The sequence below is a fragment of the Sceloporus undulatus genome, chromosome 2 (assembly GCF_019175285.1).
Source record: "Sceloporus undulatus isolate JIND9_A2432 ecotype Alabama chromosome 2, SceUnd_v1.1, whole genome shotgun sequence".
NCBI lineage: Eukaryota > Metazoa > Chordata > Lepidosauria > Squamata > Phrynosomatidae > Sceloporus > Sceloporus undulatus.
Window position 1 is genome coordinate 103985474 of NC_056523.1, and position 17520 is coordinate 104002993.

Below are 17520 nucleotides of genomic sequence, written 5' to 3' on the forward strand. Positions count from 1 at the left end.
GGGCCGGAAAAACCCGGAGGATGGCCCGCTGTCCTCCACGGCCCTTTTGCTGGCCTCTGACAGCCCCAGAAGGGATCCTCTGGGGCTGGCAAAAGCCGGAGGACGGCCAGAAGGGACCCTCAGGGGCCGGTAAATGCTGGGGCAGGAGCCAGAGGCTCCTCCCTCTGAAAAGGGGGCAGAAGCCCCGCCCCTGGAGGGTGGAAGCCCTGCCCCGGAGGACAGAAGCCCCGTCCCCGGCACTCAGCCCCCATCCTGGGGGTAGAAGCCCCGCCCCCGGCATGCGAACTGGAAAAGGTTTGCCATCACTGCTCTACATTCATTGGGGTTAGAAGTGAAGGACCCCCATGAATGGAAAAGCCACAAATAAAAAATCACTGTTCTTTTTACTTAAAAGAACAGCTCTCTAGGAATCCCCAGATCCTCCAGTGCAACTCTATGGTCAGTGTCTGCCAGAAGATGACCATAGAATCATGCTGGAGGACCTACAAATGCCCAGAGAAGTGTTTTCTCTAGGAACTTCTAGGTTTTCCAGCATAACTCTATGGTCAAATTGTGCTGGAGGACTTAGAGATTCTTGAGAGAACATATTAATGAAAACCGCAAATAATCAAATCCGCAAAAGTCAAATTCCCCAAATGTGGATCGCCAACTCTAATAATAGGATTTAATAATAAATAAATAATAAAATCTTTATTTATATCCCGCCCTTCCAAAAAGATCAGGGCGGCTTACAATATGCAACAGTGCAACAGATACAGGTTAAAAGCATAGAACAACAATAAAACACAATCTAAAAACAATAACAAAGGCCCAGTTAGCCCATCCTCATGGCCACGGAAGAGGAGGGAGGCCCACAGGATATTTAATCGGGGAATGCCTGCTTGAATAGGAAGGTTTTGAGTTCCTTCCTAAATTGGGCCAGGGTGGTGGATGAGCGGAGCTCTGTGGGCAGCGTGTTCCAAAGGGCTGGGGCAGCTGTGGAAAAGGCCCTTCTAGAAGTAGAAGCTAACCTAGCCCCAGGCACCTTCAGCAGTTGCTGCCCAGATGTTCTGAGGGTGCGAGGCGGATTGTACGGGGAGAGGCGGTCCTTTAGGAATCCTGGACCCAAGCCATTTAGGGCTTTATAGGGATGGTAAGTGAGGTAGAGAAATAAGTTGACAACAATCAAGGAGATGGAAGTTAACTGGCAATTCACTCTGGAGAGCTGAAGTCGTGAAAGTATTAGAGAGAAAATGTAAAGAGCTGAAGCTCTTTGGGAGAAAACTGTTTGTGCTGACAGAAAGTCAGAAACCACCAGAAGTAGAAATGAACTATGAACACAGGGAACAGATATCCTAACAGCAAAGGAGGGCAAAGCATCACAAAATGTAGGGCATTCAGGAAGAATGGAGGACATGACCCTATAAAAGCTGAAAACACCCATCGAAATGTAAATCTATGCTTCTTAGTCATGCTCAGAATGGGAGGCATTTTGAAATTCCTCCAGGACAGAAGGTTAAAATGGGGGGCACGTCCTGGAAAAGGAGGACGTCTGGTCACCCTGGCTATGAAAGGCACAGGGAGCTATGCCAATGGGGAAAAGGAGAAACTGCACACAAAGAAAGAGCTGCTGAAGCATAAATTCCCTTAGGCTGCACTCCATGCTCACAATCCATGCAGGAGGCTTCCCCATGACAATTTGCTGCCTGAGGCAGAATGGCCCACTCTTAAAAGTGGTGTGTAATACAGACATCCAGTCAAATTATTTTGGACCTTGAGGCTGGAAATTTTGGCTCCACAGCACTGCTAGCAAAACCACAATTGCAATAAATTAAATAACCATTATAAAACATGGTCTATTTACATGCCACCACAACTGCCTCAGAGGACTCCCTGTCAAATAAATGGTCAGGCAGGCCTTGAAAAACACACACACACATACACACTTTGTTTATTTATTTACTTTATTTATATGCCGCCTTTCTCCCAAGAGGCTGTGGTGGGTTTTGTTGTGGTGGAGTAGTGTTTTGTGTGTGTTTTAAGGGCACTTATTCCTCAAGAAGCTGCTCAGATAAGGACAGTCCCTGTCTCAACCTCTATTTTATTATTAACAATTTATTTTTATTGACAATTTTAAAATTGTAATGTGTTTAATTCCTTTTTGGGGGGAGGGTGGGGATATTATATGTACAATGTATTGTGTATTGGACTGACTTTTAGATGTAAGCCGCTTTGATCACCTGGCAACAGAAAAGCGGGGTATAAATAAAGTTTTTATTATTATTTATTGTTATTATCCAGACGTGCCTCTTGCTGTTATTGTTGCCTCCAAAAAGTCATTTTTGGCCAACAAAAGCGACCCTGTCACAGGGTTTCCTTCCTTGGCAAGATTGCTTCAGAGGACGGTGTTTTTTGCCATTGCCTTCTCCTGAGGCTGAGAGAGTGTGACCCGCCCAAGGTCACCCAGTGTTTTTTATTGTTGTTTTGTTTCACATTTATTTTAATGATCGAACCCTGGTCTCCCGGAGTCATAGTCCCGTTAATTCAAGGGGAAAAGATTTGGCTTCCTCATTTAGCGAAGACGTGTGTGTTGTGTGTCGTGTGCTAGTGTAGCAACAGGTTGACGAGAAATGCCCTTGAGCAACCCTTCCTTCCTTCCTGAGGTTGCGGCCCCTTTAAGAAGGCGGGAAAGGAGGAGGGCGACGGTTAGAGGCGACTTGACAGAACTCTGACCACGCCCCCCTCTCCCTCTCTGCCCGCGCGCTCATCCCCCTCCACCCCAGGCTCTGTCATCGCGGGGCATCGTCCGTCCATCCACCCTTCTCCTCCTCGGCCCGCCAGCAGGAGGCGACGCGCTGATTGGCTCCGGCTGGCGCAAGGGGCGGAGTCTAACCTGCCAGCGGAGGGAAAAAAACACATCACCAGCAGCAGCAGCACCACCAGCAGCTTGCCCTCCCTCCCTTTTCCTCCCGGGGACGTTCCACTGGGCAGCAATGCAATGCTCTCCCGCGTGCCAATAGGGAAGCGGAGGGTCCCGGGAGTGACCGCGCGCCACTGAAGCACCAGCAGCACAAGCCGCAGCACAAGCAGCGCGCGCCGCCTCCTCCTCCTCCTCCTCCTCTCTTGCACCGCTGCTGCTGCTATTTCCTCCTCCTCCTCCTCCTGCTGCTGTTGCTGCTAGAGGCCGCCCTTCTTCCAAGGTTCCTCCTCCGGCAAGCGCAGCGCTGACCATAAGGGACGAAGCCAAAGGGGTCCTCCTCAGGTCCTGGCCATGAGCAAAGCAGGCGCGTGGGCTACTCCAGCCCCCTTCCCTTCCTCCTCCTCTTCCTGCTGCTGCAAGAGGCTCCTGCCTTTTCTCCTCGTCTGAGACGGGGACACGGTGCGAATCCTGAGCCTCATTCACAACCACCACCAGCAACGTCGTTCTTTTCTCTACGTAATTATTTCTCCTTCTTTTAAATAGCCCTGGTCCAATTAGTGCTGCCTAGCACCACCACCACCGTTATTATTATTATTATTATTATTATTATTATTATTATTATTATTTTCCTTCCCATTTTTAATTTTTTAATTGAATTTTAATTCTTTTTTTTTAGGAGAGCCTAAGAGGGAGGCTCCTCCTGTCAGTGGTGTCATGTTTGCTGAACTTTGGTGGTTTGCAGGCTCTGATTTTTAAAAGGCCTTTGGGGAGATCCCCTTGTGCAGTTGATTTGGGGAGTGTGTGTGTGTGTGTATATATATATTACTCCAATATAGCCGATATATCATTCATATATATATATATTTATATTTGGGGCCCCCCGAAGGCTTTGTTTTGGAGGGTCTGTGTCTCGGGGGAGCCATGGGCCTCCCTGCCTTGGAGTTCAGCGACTGCTGCCTGGACAGCCCCCAGTTCCGAGAGAGGCTGAAGTCCCACGAAGCAGAGCTGGACAAGACCAACAAGTTCATCAAGGAGCTCCTGAAAGACGGAAAGTCCCTCATCGCAGCCCTCAAGAGTGAGTGAGAAGCTTTGAGAGGGTTGGGGTTTGCATCTGAAATGGAGACCTGGGTTTGAGTCTTGTTGAGGAACCCCCAGGAGGAGCCTTGCAAGCTCAGCTGTCGGGGCGGGAAGCCTTGCACACTTACCTGGGTTCGGGATGGATGGAGGGAGTCCAACTTGGGGGTCCCAATACTGGAGTGCAAACGCATTGACTACAATAACAGTAGTTAATAGTTAACAGTAGTTAACTACAGTAACAATAGGTGCATAGAGAGATTTTGTAGAGTAGCACCTTTGGGTCTAACTGGGAGAAAGAATTTGGCAGCATGAGCTTGCCTAGACTTGGGTCTCCTTCCTGAGATGACAGGCAGAGATGGGTGCAAACATCTTAAGTTTTTATCACACGAAGGAAGTCGGGAGTTTATCCTGTGCATATCCCAAGAAGATGGTGTAATCGCGTGTCACGATTTCACACGACGTTGTGCAAAACCTGCCATTAAAGCAGTCACAAAGAATCATTAACGCACATCTTTTTACTTTTGGGATTTCAGCTACAATGCAATACATTTTTATTTGCGCAGTTGCATGTGATAATCATTCATGTAATTACCATTTTCGTTTTATTTGTGGGATGCTTTAAATGCGCTTGAAACTCTCTTTAATGCTGAAATTAGCCCCAGTGCGATAAACTCCTTAGAGAGATCACCTTTGGGACTCACTGGAAGAAAGAAGTTGGCAGCATGAGCTTTCCTAGACTTCAGTCTTCTTCCTCAGATGACAGGCAGAGATGGGTGCAAACATTCATTATTTGGAGAAAATGTGGCAGTTTAATGCCAGGCTACCAACTCAGTGAGAGAGTTTTGCATTGTGCAGTTCATGTCTTGTAGTGCTATGTCTTGTCACAGCTCCACGGAGGGTTGTGAGAGCTGGGCAGTTAAATAAATAAATAAAAGCCCATAGAAAGAAAATCCACTCCTCTCAGATGAGGTGCTGGAGAAGAGTGCTGAGGGTACCATGGATGGTCAAAAAGACAAACAAATGGGTCCTAGAGCTGATCAAGCCTGAAATTTCCCTAGTAGCCATGATGGTCAAACTGAGGCTGTCGTACTTTGGCCACATCATGAGGAAAAATGAATGGTAAGAAAAAGCAATGATGCTAAGAAAGGTGGAAGGCAGTAGAACGAGAGGAAGGTCACATGCCATTTGGTTAGACTCAGCCAGGGAGATCATGGGCCTGAATTTGCAGGACCTGAGCAGAGAGATTGAGGACAAGGAGGTCTTGGAGATCTCAGGGTCGCCATGAGCTGAAGTTGACTTGAGAGCAGTTAACAACAACAGCAAACACTTTTGACATTGACTGTGCAAAAGAGATTATAGCATAAGCTTTTGTAGATTTCTTATGCTACAACTTTTTTTGCACAGCCAGTCTCAAAGCTGATACAAGATCCCTTTACACACTGATATTTCAGACCAATGTGGCTATGTGTCTGAATAGTTCGTTCCTCTGTGTCTTTTGGCAGTGGAGGTACACAGGTGTTCAGACTAGATAATGACACCAAGAATGTAATGCCGTTCAAAAAAAAGAAAAAAGAAAACACAAAACCAAACTAGCTGTATATTATCAGGTTTTGCACTCTGGGTGTGTCGTTTAAAAACACATTGGCCATTGTTGGTTGTCTGTCTCTTTAGCATTAGTGGCTCAGTAACCTTTTGTGAAAGTGAAAGACCTCTTCAACATGAGCCGAACAGTTTAAGACAGAGGCAGGCAGCTTGTTGCATTCCAGTTCTAGGTGAAGTTGGGCCTGAACTCTCCACATCCTTCACTATTACCTACGGCTGATGGGAGTTGCAGTACAACATCTGACAGGCCTCAAGTTGTACACCTCTGGCTTATAGGTGGAATCATTAATTTAAAACAATTATATTTGTCACTGTCTAAGTTGCCTCTACAGTTTGAAATTCTTCCGTTACAGGATATTGTTGAGGACTGGAGAAAAGAGTACCAAGAAAAGACATTTCATGAGTTCCTTGGAAGTTCCCCTGAAATCATTCATTTAAGAACAATTGTTTCTTTGGGTTGGTTTTGCCTTGGTGACCAAAGATAGGAACTTGAACAGTAGAAGGGCAAAGTTAAATACTAGTAGTTTGCTTTTGATAGATTATTACTTGAGGAGTCTAATGAGTTGTGCCATGTGGTGCCATCTGTAAGAATGTATATTTCGTATTTAGTATAAGTGTGAATGAATAGCATAACATAAGTATAAGTTTTTGGCATAAAATGGTACTTCTCCATGGTCCCCGAGCAGATAGAAACAGCTTAACTTCTAAAGCCTGCTGACCCTTCTGTTTAACAGTCTGAAAGAATTTGAATTCTTGATTGTGAAAGGCAAGTTACATCCATGTCTGCTAAAAAACAGTACTCATTGTAAAGCTGACAGATACTGTGTGTGACTGATAGCCAGTGGTTTTGTTTGCTTCTCTATGTTAGTGAGCCAAAGGCAAATAATTGTCATTCCTATGATGTGCTCTTTGAGAGAATTAATTGTATTATACAAGCCTGGGAGGGGGGTCTTGTCTGTCTCATCAGTGATGTTTGTACTCATTTGTCACTGATGATAATGCACAGCAGCCTTGGGAAAGGCTTTGAGTAAAAAAAAGAAGGCATGTCTACCTGTCATAATTGTCTAGAAGGCCAAGTGATGGATGAAACAGTTACCATGTGGGCAAAGGCCTAATCCTGTAGAACAATCGTGTGTAAAATTGGAAAGGCACACTTAAGTCCATTGAAATCAAGACAATTTTGACTCTTCGGGGAATTCAGCTGTTTGGTAGCCAACAAGATCCCATCATCTTAGAGCTGGGAAGAGTTAGGGTCCAAACAGACAGGCCAAAATAAAGCTGCTTCGGGTCGCTTTGGAAGTATGCTGGTTAAGTGACACATGCGTCTTAAGAGGTTAGAAGTGTTCCAGTCCTTGGGACTGGAGTGCCATGCTTAGGATGCATACAGCATTTAAACAGCATACCTCCAAAGTGATCTGAAGCAGCTTTATTTTGGCTTGTCTGTTCAGGCCCTTAGTTTGGGTATGAAGTCTATTCTCAAAAGAAACTGGCTGCTTAGTATAATTTACTTTAGGCCACAGTCTTATATTCACTGTGTGTATGTCTCGTTGAACTCATTTGGGTTTACTTCTGACACATATAGGATTGGACTGTGAGCCATGTTTATTCCTTTGTTTTGAACTGTCTTCACACAGTTCACACTCTCATGCATCTTATCCTTTGATCTTTGGACACTTGTATATGAGTAGTTAACGAGTGAAACTTCTCTATTCAGGACAGAAGTCCAATGTGACTTGGAAGTCCTGCTGTGCATCCACTACCATGTGCCGTGCTGGTTTTCCTTGCAGATGCTCTCTCTCTTACATGGCTACATTCACGAAGAGTTCTGTGTGACTTTGGCTTTTCTGTTTTCCTGTCTCCTCAGTGAGTCTTCTGTTCTGCCATTTTTTGAGACTAGCATTGAATCATTGCATGTGATCCCAGGGCTCATCTAGTCCAGATCTCACCCAGTCCACAAATTCAAAGCTAAAATATCCCTGAGATGGTCATCTAGCTTCTGTTTACAAAGCTCCAACAAGGGAGACTCCACTACCTTCTGAGGTAGTCTGTCCCACTATTAAACAGCTCTCAATGTTTGCTTTTACATTTTTTATTTTTATAGTTTTTTGAGGGTTTTCCAGGCTATGTGGCCATGTTCTAGAAGAGTTTCTTCCTGACGTTTCGCCAGCATCTGTGGCTGGCATCTTCAGATGCTGGCAAAACGTCAGGAAGAAGCTCTTCTAGAACATGGCCACATAGCCCGAAAAACCCTCAAAAAAACTATGGATGCCAACCATGGAAGCCTTCAACTTCACATTTTTTATTTTGTTTCTTTACTGTATGGAGTCAAAGGCATTCATGGTCGACATCCATAGTTTTTTGTGGAGTTTTCGGGCTATGTGGCCATGTTCTAGAGGAGTTTCTTCCTGATGTTTCACCAGCATCTGTGGCTGGCATTTTCAGAGAATTCTCTGAAGATGTCAGCCACAGATGCTGGCGAAACGACAGGAAGAAACTCTTCTAGAATATGGCCACATAGCCCGAAAACTCCACCAAAAAATTTACAGTATGTGTATAAGTTGTCGGAAAACAAGATGTACATGACAGTTTTGAAAAACACAACTTTTCTTTGCTACCTGTATAGTTTAACTCTTGTATTCTGGACCACCATATATGTCATGCTGAAGTTTTGTATGTTACACTCTTGTATATTGGACTAGCTGTATAATCTGGTGAGTATACTCATCACTGCAAATACATGTAGATTGAAGGCTGGATTGGCTATTATAGTATTGTGTTACAAGAACAAAGCATTTCCCCTTAAAAAAAAAGTTGGGAAGCTTTCACTTTCATTTTAGGTTAAGCAGAGTTCAGTGTAGTAAGTAGAAACAGCTCAAATCCAAACAGGTGAACCTGACATCTACTGTATTCACTAATAATAGTTAAGATTAAGCACAGGTTGGGATGATATATTAAAGCATGATTAATCAAAATGCAGAAAATCCTACTTTGGAGAGGATAAGTGGACAGTGCATGAGTTTGAGGAGAGGCTAGGTTTATATCCAAATGCTCCCAGTATGCTGAATTTTTTCTTGCTAAAAAGATATTACAGCAAACCAATTTATGGGATGATTATAGTACTGGTATATTTACATAATTGTGAAAACTATTATAATAAGTATATACAGCAAAACAGTGTGATGTAGTGGTCTGAATTTTGGACTAGAATTATGGGGTATCAGGGTTCAAAATTCTGTTCAACCATGGAAATGCATTGGGTGACTTTGGGTAAGTCCCACTCTCTCTCCCTCTCTCAGCCTCAGAGGAGAGCAGTGGCAAGCATCTGAATAAACCTTGTCAAGAAAACACTATGATAGGGTTACCTTACCATAAATTGGGTCAACATGAAGAAATACAACAGTAAACATAAATATAGTAGGTGGCTTATGAGATGGTCCTTCACAACTTTACGAACTGCTGTTTCTGCTGCCAGTGATTCAGAGCAAGACAGATCATTCAGGAGTTCCCAATGAATCTCTTAGTCCATCATCAGTAAGTAGGCATTCTACCTGGCTATATCAGAGGGAGAGGAAGAAGTTATGCAAGCCCTTTCTAGATTTGTTAGCTCATTTCATGCAGTGACCATGGCACATACATTCGTTTATTCTCTTCCTTCCATGTCTCATCTTGTACACTTCTGTGAAAATCATAAGGAAAGGCATATCCCTTCTAAACAAGAGTTTTCTTGGGAAAATTTGTTCAGAAGGGTTTTGCTGTATGTTGGAAACAACCTGAAGGCACACAACAGCAACATGAAAATTATAAGTCAGTATTAAAATGATCAGTTACCCCTGCGTATATTGGAAGGAAGGTGTAAAGAGATAATGTCTTGAATGTGGCAGAAATAGTTGTTTTGTGTAAGAGTGAAGTACACTTTGGCACAGGGGTAGGCAACCTTTTTGAGCCGGGGGCCGGGTTGCTGTCCCTCAGACAACTGGGGGGCCGAAGCCAAAAAATAAATAATTAAATAAAAAATTTTTTAAAAAATTAAATATATAAATAAACCAGGACAAATGTAGGACAAAATTTTCAAATGGAAGACACTTTTTTAAAAAAATGGAGGACACGCAAAAAAAAATTCTGATTTTTAAAAAAATGTTAATATAAATGCATGTTTCTGAGGCTTCTATAGACAGTTGCCCCCCCCAAAGGCCCCGGCGGCAATCGGCGGCAGGACCGGGCTGGGGCCAGTCCCAAGGCCTCGCTGGGTCGCATCCGGCCCGTGGGCCGCAGGTTGCCTACCCCTGCTTTGGCATCTAGAGGTAGTGAGAGTGTGGCACAGGAAAGATTCTAAGGCTGTAAGAGATAGCTTTTACTTTCTACAAATGTTTTTAAAGCTCAGAAGTTCTCCCGTACTGTCAGTCTGTGCTTCCTTGAATGCAGAAAGTGGAAAGGCCTTGAATTTCATGTTTACCTCTGCCTCCTTCTAGCTGATTTTTTGGTAGAGGTTCCTTTGGGACAAAACCTTGTGTTGACAGATATCAAGATGCTGCCACGTGACATGATGCTGCATTCTTACTTTACACAGCAGCTTAGGAGCTTTGCATGCCTCCACTTATTTTTGGCTCTGCTCACATATGTTGGGTTGCTCACCCCAAAATGAAGGCAGCTGGCTTAACTATTCAGGGCTACATATATTGAGACTGCAGTTGCAGAACTGCTTGAGAAGTGTCCAGCTTTAGCTGTGAAGTTTCATTTATGACTCTTCCTCCTACTTTCAGGTCACAATTTCCATGTGTGTGGTGCCTTATCTGAAACCACCCCACGGAGGTCCTGATTGTGCCTCTTTAGAATTTTCCTTTGAACTTGTCCTTTTATTTCTTGAACAGAAAGTATCCATAGTTCTGCCAGATTTTGACTAGCTATAATGAAAGCTTTTATGTTTTTTTTTTACATATGAGAGATTGATCTGGAATTAGCCTCTTATTGTGGAATAGACTATCTGCAGTGCATTCTTTCTTAGAAAATATAAAGGAGCATAAAAACAGCAACATTTGAAATAATCTAGACCTTGTGAAGTTTTTAAAGCAGAGGTGGACAAATTTTGGGGTATGGGGACCAATTTCTCCCTGACTGCCAATGGGCTGGGACATTCCTACAGCATCCCAGAATACCTTTTGTTCTTGTCAGAATCCTTCTCAAAATTGTGAAAGAAGTTTTGAGAAGGACCATAAGGATGCATTTTCACATATAGGTGTGGGGGAAGAAGGGGTCAGCATTTTTCCATTTTTGCAAAATGACCAGATAACCACATTGGATATTAAAAAAATACCATAGTTGAAGAAATTGGGGGGTGTTCAGTGCTTAAAGTGGCATGTGGGCTGCGTTTTCCCTGTCCCTGATTTAAAGTGTGTTTATTGACACAAATTACAAGTGTCTGCAACTAGAATCTGGCTATATAAATACCATCTTAAAAGGTTGGTTTGTGCAAAGGAAGGAGTTAATGTTGTTATGTTAAACAAATGGGAATGTCCTCTTGTCTCTAAATATCCCACTAGACCCCTGTGCCACCCAAATTCAGGAGAGAAAAAGGCAGAAAGAGGAAGGCAGGAGTAAGGGGAAGTGAAAGTGTGCTGTGTGTTGAGGGTGAGGAGAAGTTAGAGAGCTCTATGCATTCAGACTAGACATAATTAAATGTTGTGTTAGCATCATGTCTGTTATATACTATTTGTTCTTTGACTACAATTTCTGGAATTTCCCCCACTTAGTGTTTATTGTGTGTTGGCATCACAGCTTTATAGAATTGAATCTGTGTATGTGAGAGGCACTTAATTATCATGTGTGCTCTCAAGAGTCATGGCTTTCAACACATGATCTCCAGCTTTGCTGGTATAGACTCCTAAATTAAGCTAAGGTGAAAGATTGAAGGCTTAATCAAGAATTATATTAATTCACAACATTGTTGTAATATTAATCGATTATATTAATTCACACCATTGTATATAATTTGTAAGTTTTCTTCCTTTGACTGAGTCATATCACTTGCCCTCATACCTTTGTCCATGATAGAAACAGGGTGATCACACTGCAGGCAATTTAACTACTAACACTTGCTGTGATAGTGGCAGGATACAAATTTTAATGGACTTGACTTTTATGAATGATTTAAGCAGGGTGAAGAAAAAAACAGCAAATAGGATTTTACTGTTTTTAGTGCTCAGACGCTTGACTCAGAGTATGAAAAGCAAATGCATATGTATATGAGGAAAAGATTTCCCTGTGGTTAGATTGGTCACTTACTTTATCTGTGATTGTTAGGTGTGTGTAAACAAAACAAAAATGTACATTTCATTGGGCAGTGACTGCTTTTCTCTACCCCAAAAGAAAAGAAGGAAGTAAAGACCTGTGCAATTATACAGTGTGCGCAACTATAGTTGAGGAACAAATTAAAAAGCTGAAAGCACGTAAGAAATAATTTTGCTAAGACAGTGGTTGTTCAAAGTGAATAAGGATTCCCCTCTCTCCCCCCAAAATAATCCCTTCTTGTGGCTGTATTTTGGTTGAAGGCAGTTCTTGATCAAACAATCTCTTGTATATCTAATTAGGAGAGAGAATGTTTTTTAAAGATTTGATGAAGTAATCTGTCTGAGAGGTGTTTGTTCTGATTTATTAAGCTGTGATGTGTCAGAATAAGGAGCAATCTTTGAATAGAAGGACATGTCATGTGGCAACATTTTTGCATTCTTCTTGTCTCCATTTATCACTTCCTTGATACTCTGAGTGGTCTGTTCTTTGTCAACACATGCCCTTCTCTTCTTTTGCTCATAATGGCATGTGTGAATTATTCAGAACATTTTGCAAATGCTAAGTTTCAAGTGAGACAGAAAGATGAAATGTGAATAGTGTGTGTAGAAGATTAATGAATGTCACAAAGAACAGCAGAGAAAAGTCCTAAAAATGGTTATGGTGAGTTGATGGGAATCAAGGACCACATTGAAAATGTGTGGAGAGCTGGTGTGAAAGAGATGCTGTCTCATGTATACGCATTACATTTTTTTCTGCAGCCTTGCAAATAAACTTGCAAGAATTACTAGTCCACAAACATTACTAGCTTGTTTTGCCCATTAATGGCAGTCTAAATAGTTTGTGGTACCTCAACAACTTGAAAGATACAAATGACTGTCTCTCTTCTAGTTTACAAGAGCTTCCTTGGTTGCTACGTTGGAGGCAATTTTTGCTTGCTGTGGCGGATTGTGTGTTTGCAGACATGTTTTTCTGTAGTGTCATCTGTACAATTTGACACTTGAAATGGTGAGTGACTTTTACTTTGATTTGAAACACTGTCGGCAAGGCTTATCCCTTTTTGTTCTTTGAGGAATGAATCACTACTGTAGATTCTGGAAACTGATTCTTTTGTATAGGCAGCAATGACACCTTCCTGTACCTAGAGCACATTTGTCTTACACAGTTATGGTGGTATTATTCCACTTCAACTGCTATGGCTCCATCCTATGTCATTCTGGGTTTGTAGTTTGGTCTAGTACTCTGGCTGAAAATTCTGAATACCCCTACTAAACTGGTAATCCCAGGAACACAAGGGACAGTTAAAGTGGAATATAGCATGATCACTGTGTTGTGTGAAAGGGCTCCTGGTCTGGATAGGTGGAGTGGCCAAAGCTCTAGCACTGCGCTAACACACACATAAGGAAGTCAAAGTATCACAAAGGTCAAAAACAGCACTACACTTTGTAACAATGAAACTGTAGATATTTTTTTAAAAACCTTTCACCTGGAGTGTTAAGTGCTTCATAAATATTGAATTGCAGTAATATATTTTAGCTAAACTATTCCTTTGGCTTAAAATAAATTGTGTGGGGATGCAGTTAAGCTTATTTAAACTATGAGCCCATAGCTTAAGTTAGTGCTGTTGACTCACAAATTGTTACGTTGGGATAACTGGTCTAATGAAGGAGTGGATCAGTACCAGTACCTGCAAGTTTGCTGTAAGTTTTTGAAAAATTTAGTCTTCGACTCAGGATCACTGTTCTTGATAGAAAGGGAAGTTTCTGATTTCTCAGAAAAATGAGAGTCATGCTGTAAACAAGCAATTAGCCAATGATTCATTTGCAGACCTGCTAACATTGCATGAATAGCCATATTGACCATTAAACAAAATTACATTTACACAATGGTGATTCCTTTATTGGGCCAGCTAGTAGGCACAAAATAATGTTATTCTAGCTTTTGAAGCTGGCTTTGTATCTAGCAAAGTTGATAAAATCATCGTGCCTGGGGAACACATTTTGAGCCATCTTTGCCTGTTGAGGAAGGAAATGAATTTTGAAAGCAACATGATGTTTTTGCACCTTCTGGGTGGCTTAATAAAAGTATCACTGATGTGATTTGGGATTTGGTAAACCTGCTATGTCTCTGCAACAGTGTGAATTGGATCACTCAAGGTTAAGTTCTAAATAGACTTTCCAGGGGACAAGATAATTAGATACACTGGGTCTTACTTTTGTTTAGGTGTATATATTGTGCATCATATAGACTGTGCTTATGGTTATTATCAGTGGAAAAGAACTTTGTCTAAAATAGTGACTAATTCAGAGTCATAGAGGATGGTTCTCCACTTAAATCAGTAAATTTTGGGGCATCTGGATTTATTTTTGAATGCATCATTTTTTTTTACTCTTTGGAATGAGTATATTTAAAAATTTATTACAAATTGTCTGCCCGATTAACGGATTAAATAAGTTAATATACCCATGATTCTGATAAGCGAAATCAATCACCAGTCCCCCAAGCCTTTAAAAACAACATTAGCCATGATATCAAAACAGGGGTTATTAATGAAAATGTGTAGATGACATAGCACAGTGAACAACAGAAACTATGAACAACTAAAACCCACCATATTGAAGCCACTGTGCCAAAGTTGAGGTTAAAGTAGATTACTCAAAGAAGTCTGGGAAAACAAGGAGATCTTTGCCTGGTTCCCCAAAGATGTTAAAGTAGATGCGTCCTCACACTCTTCCCCTTGGGGGTGAGGGTGCTGATGAAAAATCCCACAACTCCACATATTTCAAGATTGTGTGACCAATACACTAGTTTGCGCAAACACCTTTTGATTAATATGTTATTTTTTACATATATACAGAAACACAATCTGGCTGCAGTTGACTTTTTATTAAAATTGGGCACCTCAAGATGTGTTGAGACACAATTTCTTGTTGAGGATGAGAAAATTTCCAATTATGCTTTACATGTGTGTGCTTCCGGGTCTTGAATAGCAGAATATTTTAATATTTCTTCAACATTTATTTTCGTGTTTACCTATAGTACCACAGGCCTTTGGCACTGTGGCAGTGCAGGAAATAAGTATGTGCTTATGTGGAAGACCTGCTTTCCTTGTGAGACACCACGAAAAACACACAGCCCACAAGCCATCTGTTGCAGTACAGGTTGAGTCTCCCTTATCTGGAATTCCAAAATCTTAAAATTTCCAAAAACCAAAACTTTTTTTTATGGGTGGTTGCAATAGTGACACTTTTGCATTCTGATGGTTCACTGTACACAAACTTTGTATTATGCCAAAATTAAAATTATTGTAAAAAATTACCTTCAGGCTAAGTGTATGAGGTGTAAATGAAATGAATTTTGTGTTTAGACTTGGGCCCCATCTCCAAGATTATGTAAGTACAGTGGGCCTTTGTTATCCATTGGGGGCTGGTTCCAGAACTGCCCATGGATAACAAAATAATGGAGGCTCAGCTCCCATTCAGTACAGTGGAGTAGTAAAATGGTGTTCTTATATAAAATGGTGAAATCAAGGTTTGCTTTTTGGAATGTGTAAATTTTAAAAAAAAATATTTGCAAGCTGTGGATGCCTGAATCCATGGATAAAAACTCCATGGAGATAAGAATATGAAAATACAGGTATTCCAGAATCCCTCCCCAACCCGAAATCCAAAACATCTCTGTTCTCAAGCATTTTGGATAAGGGAGATTCAACCTGTACACCCTGGACTCAAGTCTTTTGATTTTTGCTGTCTACCTAGGATTATGCAGCAGAAGGAGTTTGTTGAACACCAGAGAGTTTACAGTGTATGTTAGGTGGACCAACTTGAACTTCATGGGTCAAAAGTTGGTCAAAAGACTCCTATATGCTACAAATGAGAGTGAAGAATTTCAGTTATGTCTTCCAACCTGATTATTTGCTAGGTGCCATAGGAGTGTTTGTCTGCCTATCTGCCTGACTTCCTCAGTGCCTTCACCAGCATAGATAGAAGAAGTGAGCTGAAAGGGAGAGGAAGGCAGTGAGGCAGGATTTGTAAACTAAACCATTTGAGAACCTCATATGGCTTGTGCTAGCTTCCCCATGTTCTACTCACTATTACACTGTCCAGTCACTAGATTCTAGTGTAATTTCTGCAGCCTTTTCTATTGGTGGAGTGGAAGCTCCATGTACAGTTGTTGGGCTGTTGCTGATCAGAGCTCGACAGGTATGTAGGGTTTGATGCCATAATGACTGGTCACTAGTATGACCATGACCATCTCATTCTAACTAGCATGATTTCATTATTGGCACTCATTTAGTCCCATGGAAACAAATTACTTGAACTTAATTAATTTTTTTTTTACTCTGCTAAGACCTAAGGTAACCCATTACCAGTAAGCTAGCCAATTGTCCAGCAATACTGACATTGGAAGGGGATTTAAAAGCTTTAGTGAAACCTCTTTGGAGAGTTTATCTATACGTATGCCTTCAGTTGAATCAGTATTTTGTGTCTTGTGCATGTATCTTCTGTGCCTTTTGTGCTTGCATGTATCTGAGATGCCCTTGTGAGGTAGATTAGGTTGTCATAATAACTGATCCAAGGCCCTTATCAGATGAGTGTGGAACTGGGGGTCTTCTGCACTGGGCGGTTCGAATTGCGTTGTATTTCGCAAAGTACCCTCATACCAGCATTCGAATGGCCCCATCCCACTCAGTGAATGCGCGAGCTGCCGAACTGAATGCGTCTGGCTCCTCTTTTTGGAGCGTGTTGGCCAGTGCGCTGATAAGGGGATTGGCGATATCCGGATTTTTCTCTGTTCGATCTCAGTGCGAATGGGTCTGGTATGAATGCCCAGTCCTGAACTCCGTAACAAGACCCCCAGATTCCCATTTTACTTCCGGTGGGTCTTTCCTCTTGCGGTTCCAGGAAGGGGGGGGGGGCGGGCGTTCCGCGCCTCCTCCTCCTCCTCCCGGCTTGGGATCCAGCCGGGCTGCATCCAGGCAGGGGGGACAAGGCGCGGGGCGCTATAATCGCGGCGATCGCCGCCGTTCCCGCGGCCTCCTCCTCTCCTCCCGGCTTGAGAGGCCTCCCTGGCTGCACCAGGCGGGGAAGGGCGCGGGGCCGCTGGAATCGCGGCGGTTCCAGCAGCCTCTCCTCCTCCTCCCGGCTTGGGAGCCAGCCTAGGCTGCCTCTCAGCCAGGGGAGGGGAGGAGGCCGCTGGAATGGCGGCGATCGCCGCGATTCTAGCGGCCCCGCGCCTGTTCCCTGCTGGGATGCACCCAGGTGGATCCAAGCCGGGAGGAGGGGAGGAAGCCGCTGGAATCACGGCAACCCCAGAAAGGCCATCCAGTCCAACCTCCTTCTGCCATGCAGGAACTCTTAATCAAAGCATCCCCATTGACTTAGATGGCCATCCAGCCTCTTTGACAGCCGCTGGAACTGCTCCTCCCCCCCCCCCCGAAAACATACACACACACGCAGAACCGGGCTTGCTAATTTGTTGCAAGGAAGGTCATGGTACGTTAAAACCAAGCAGGAATGTAGAGAGGAAACAGTAAAGGGCACGTTGTCGCAATTGTTAATGTGCATGAGCTGGCTCTCCAGCTGTTTACCGGGCTGTCATGACGGGACCTCCCCTTTCACCCCGGAAGCGTTTAAGGTCGCAACCCATGCAGGGCACCA

General features: G+C 42.9%; 1 protein-coding gene across 8 annotated transcripts in view; it reads left to right on the forward strand.

The window, feature by feature from the left end:
• The first annotated feature begins 2796 nt into the window (after nt 1–2796).
• The window catches only part of ARHGAP26 (Rho GTPase activating protein 26), a 402649-nt gene continuing 387925 nt past the window's right edge, over nt 2797–17520 (forward strand). For 5 of the 8 annotated variants that reach the window (XM_042450195.1, XM_042450199.1, XM_042450198.1 and 2 more), the window contains exon 1: nt 2797–3974. In XM_042450195.1, the coding sequence (XP_042306129.1) occupies nt 3821–3974 (154 nt within the window). In that variant the 5' untranslated portion in view covers nt 2797–3820. The remainder of the gene's footprint in view (nt 3975–17520) is intronic. The other 3 variants (XM_042450196.1, XM_042450197.1, XM_042450202.1) reach the window with 3 other exon arrangements.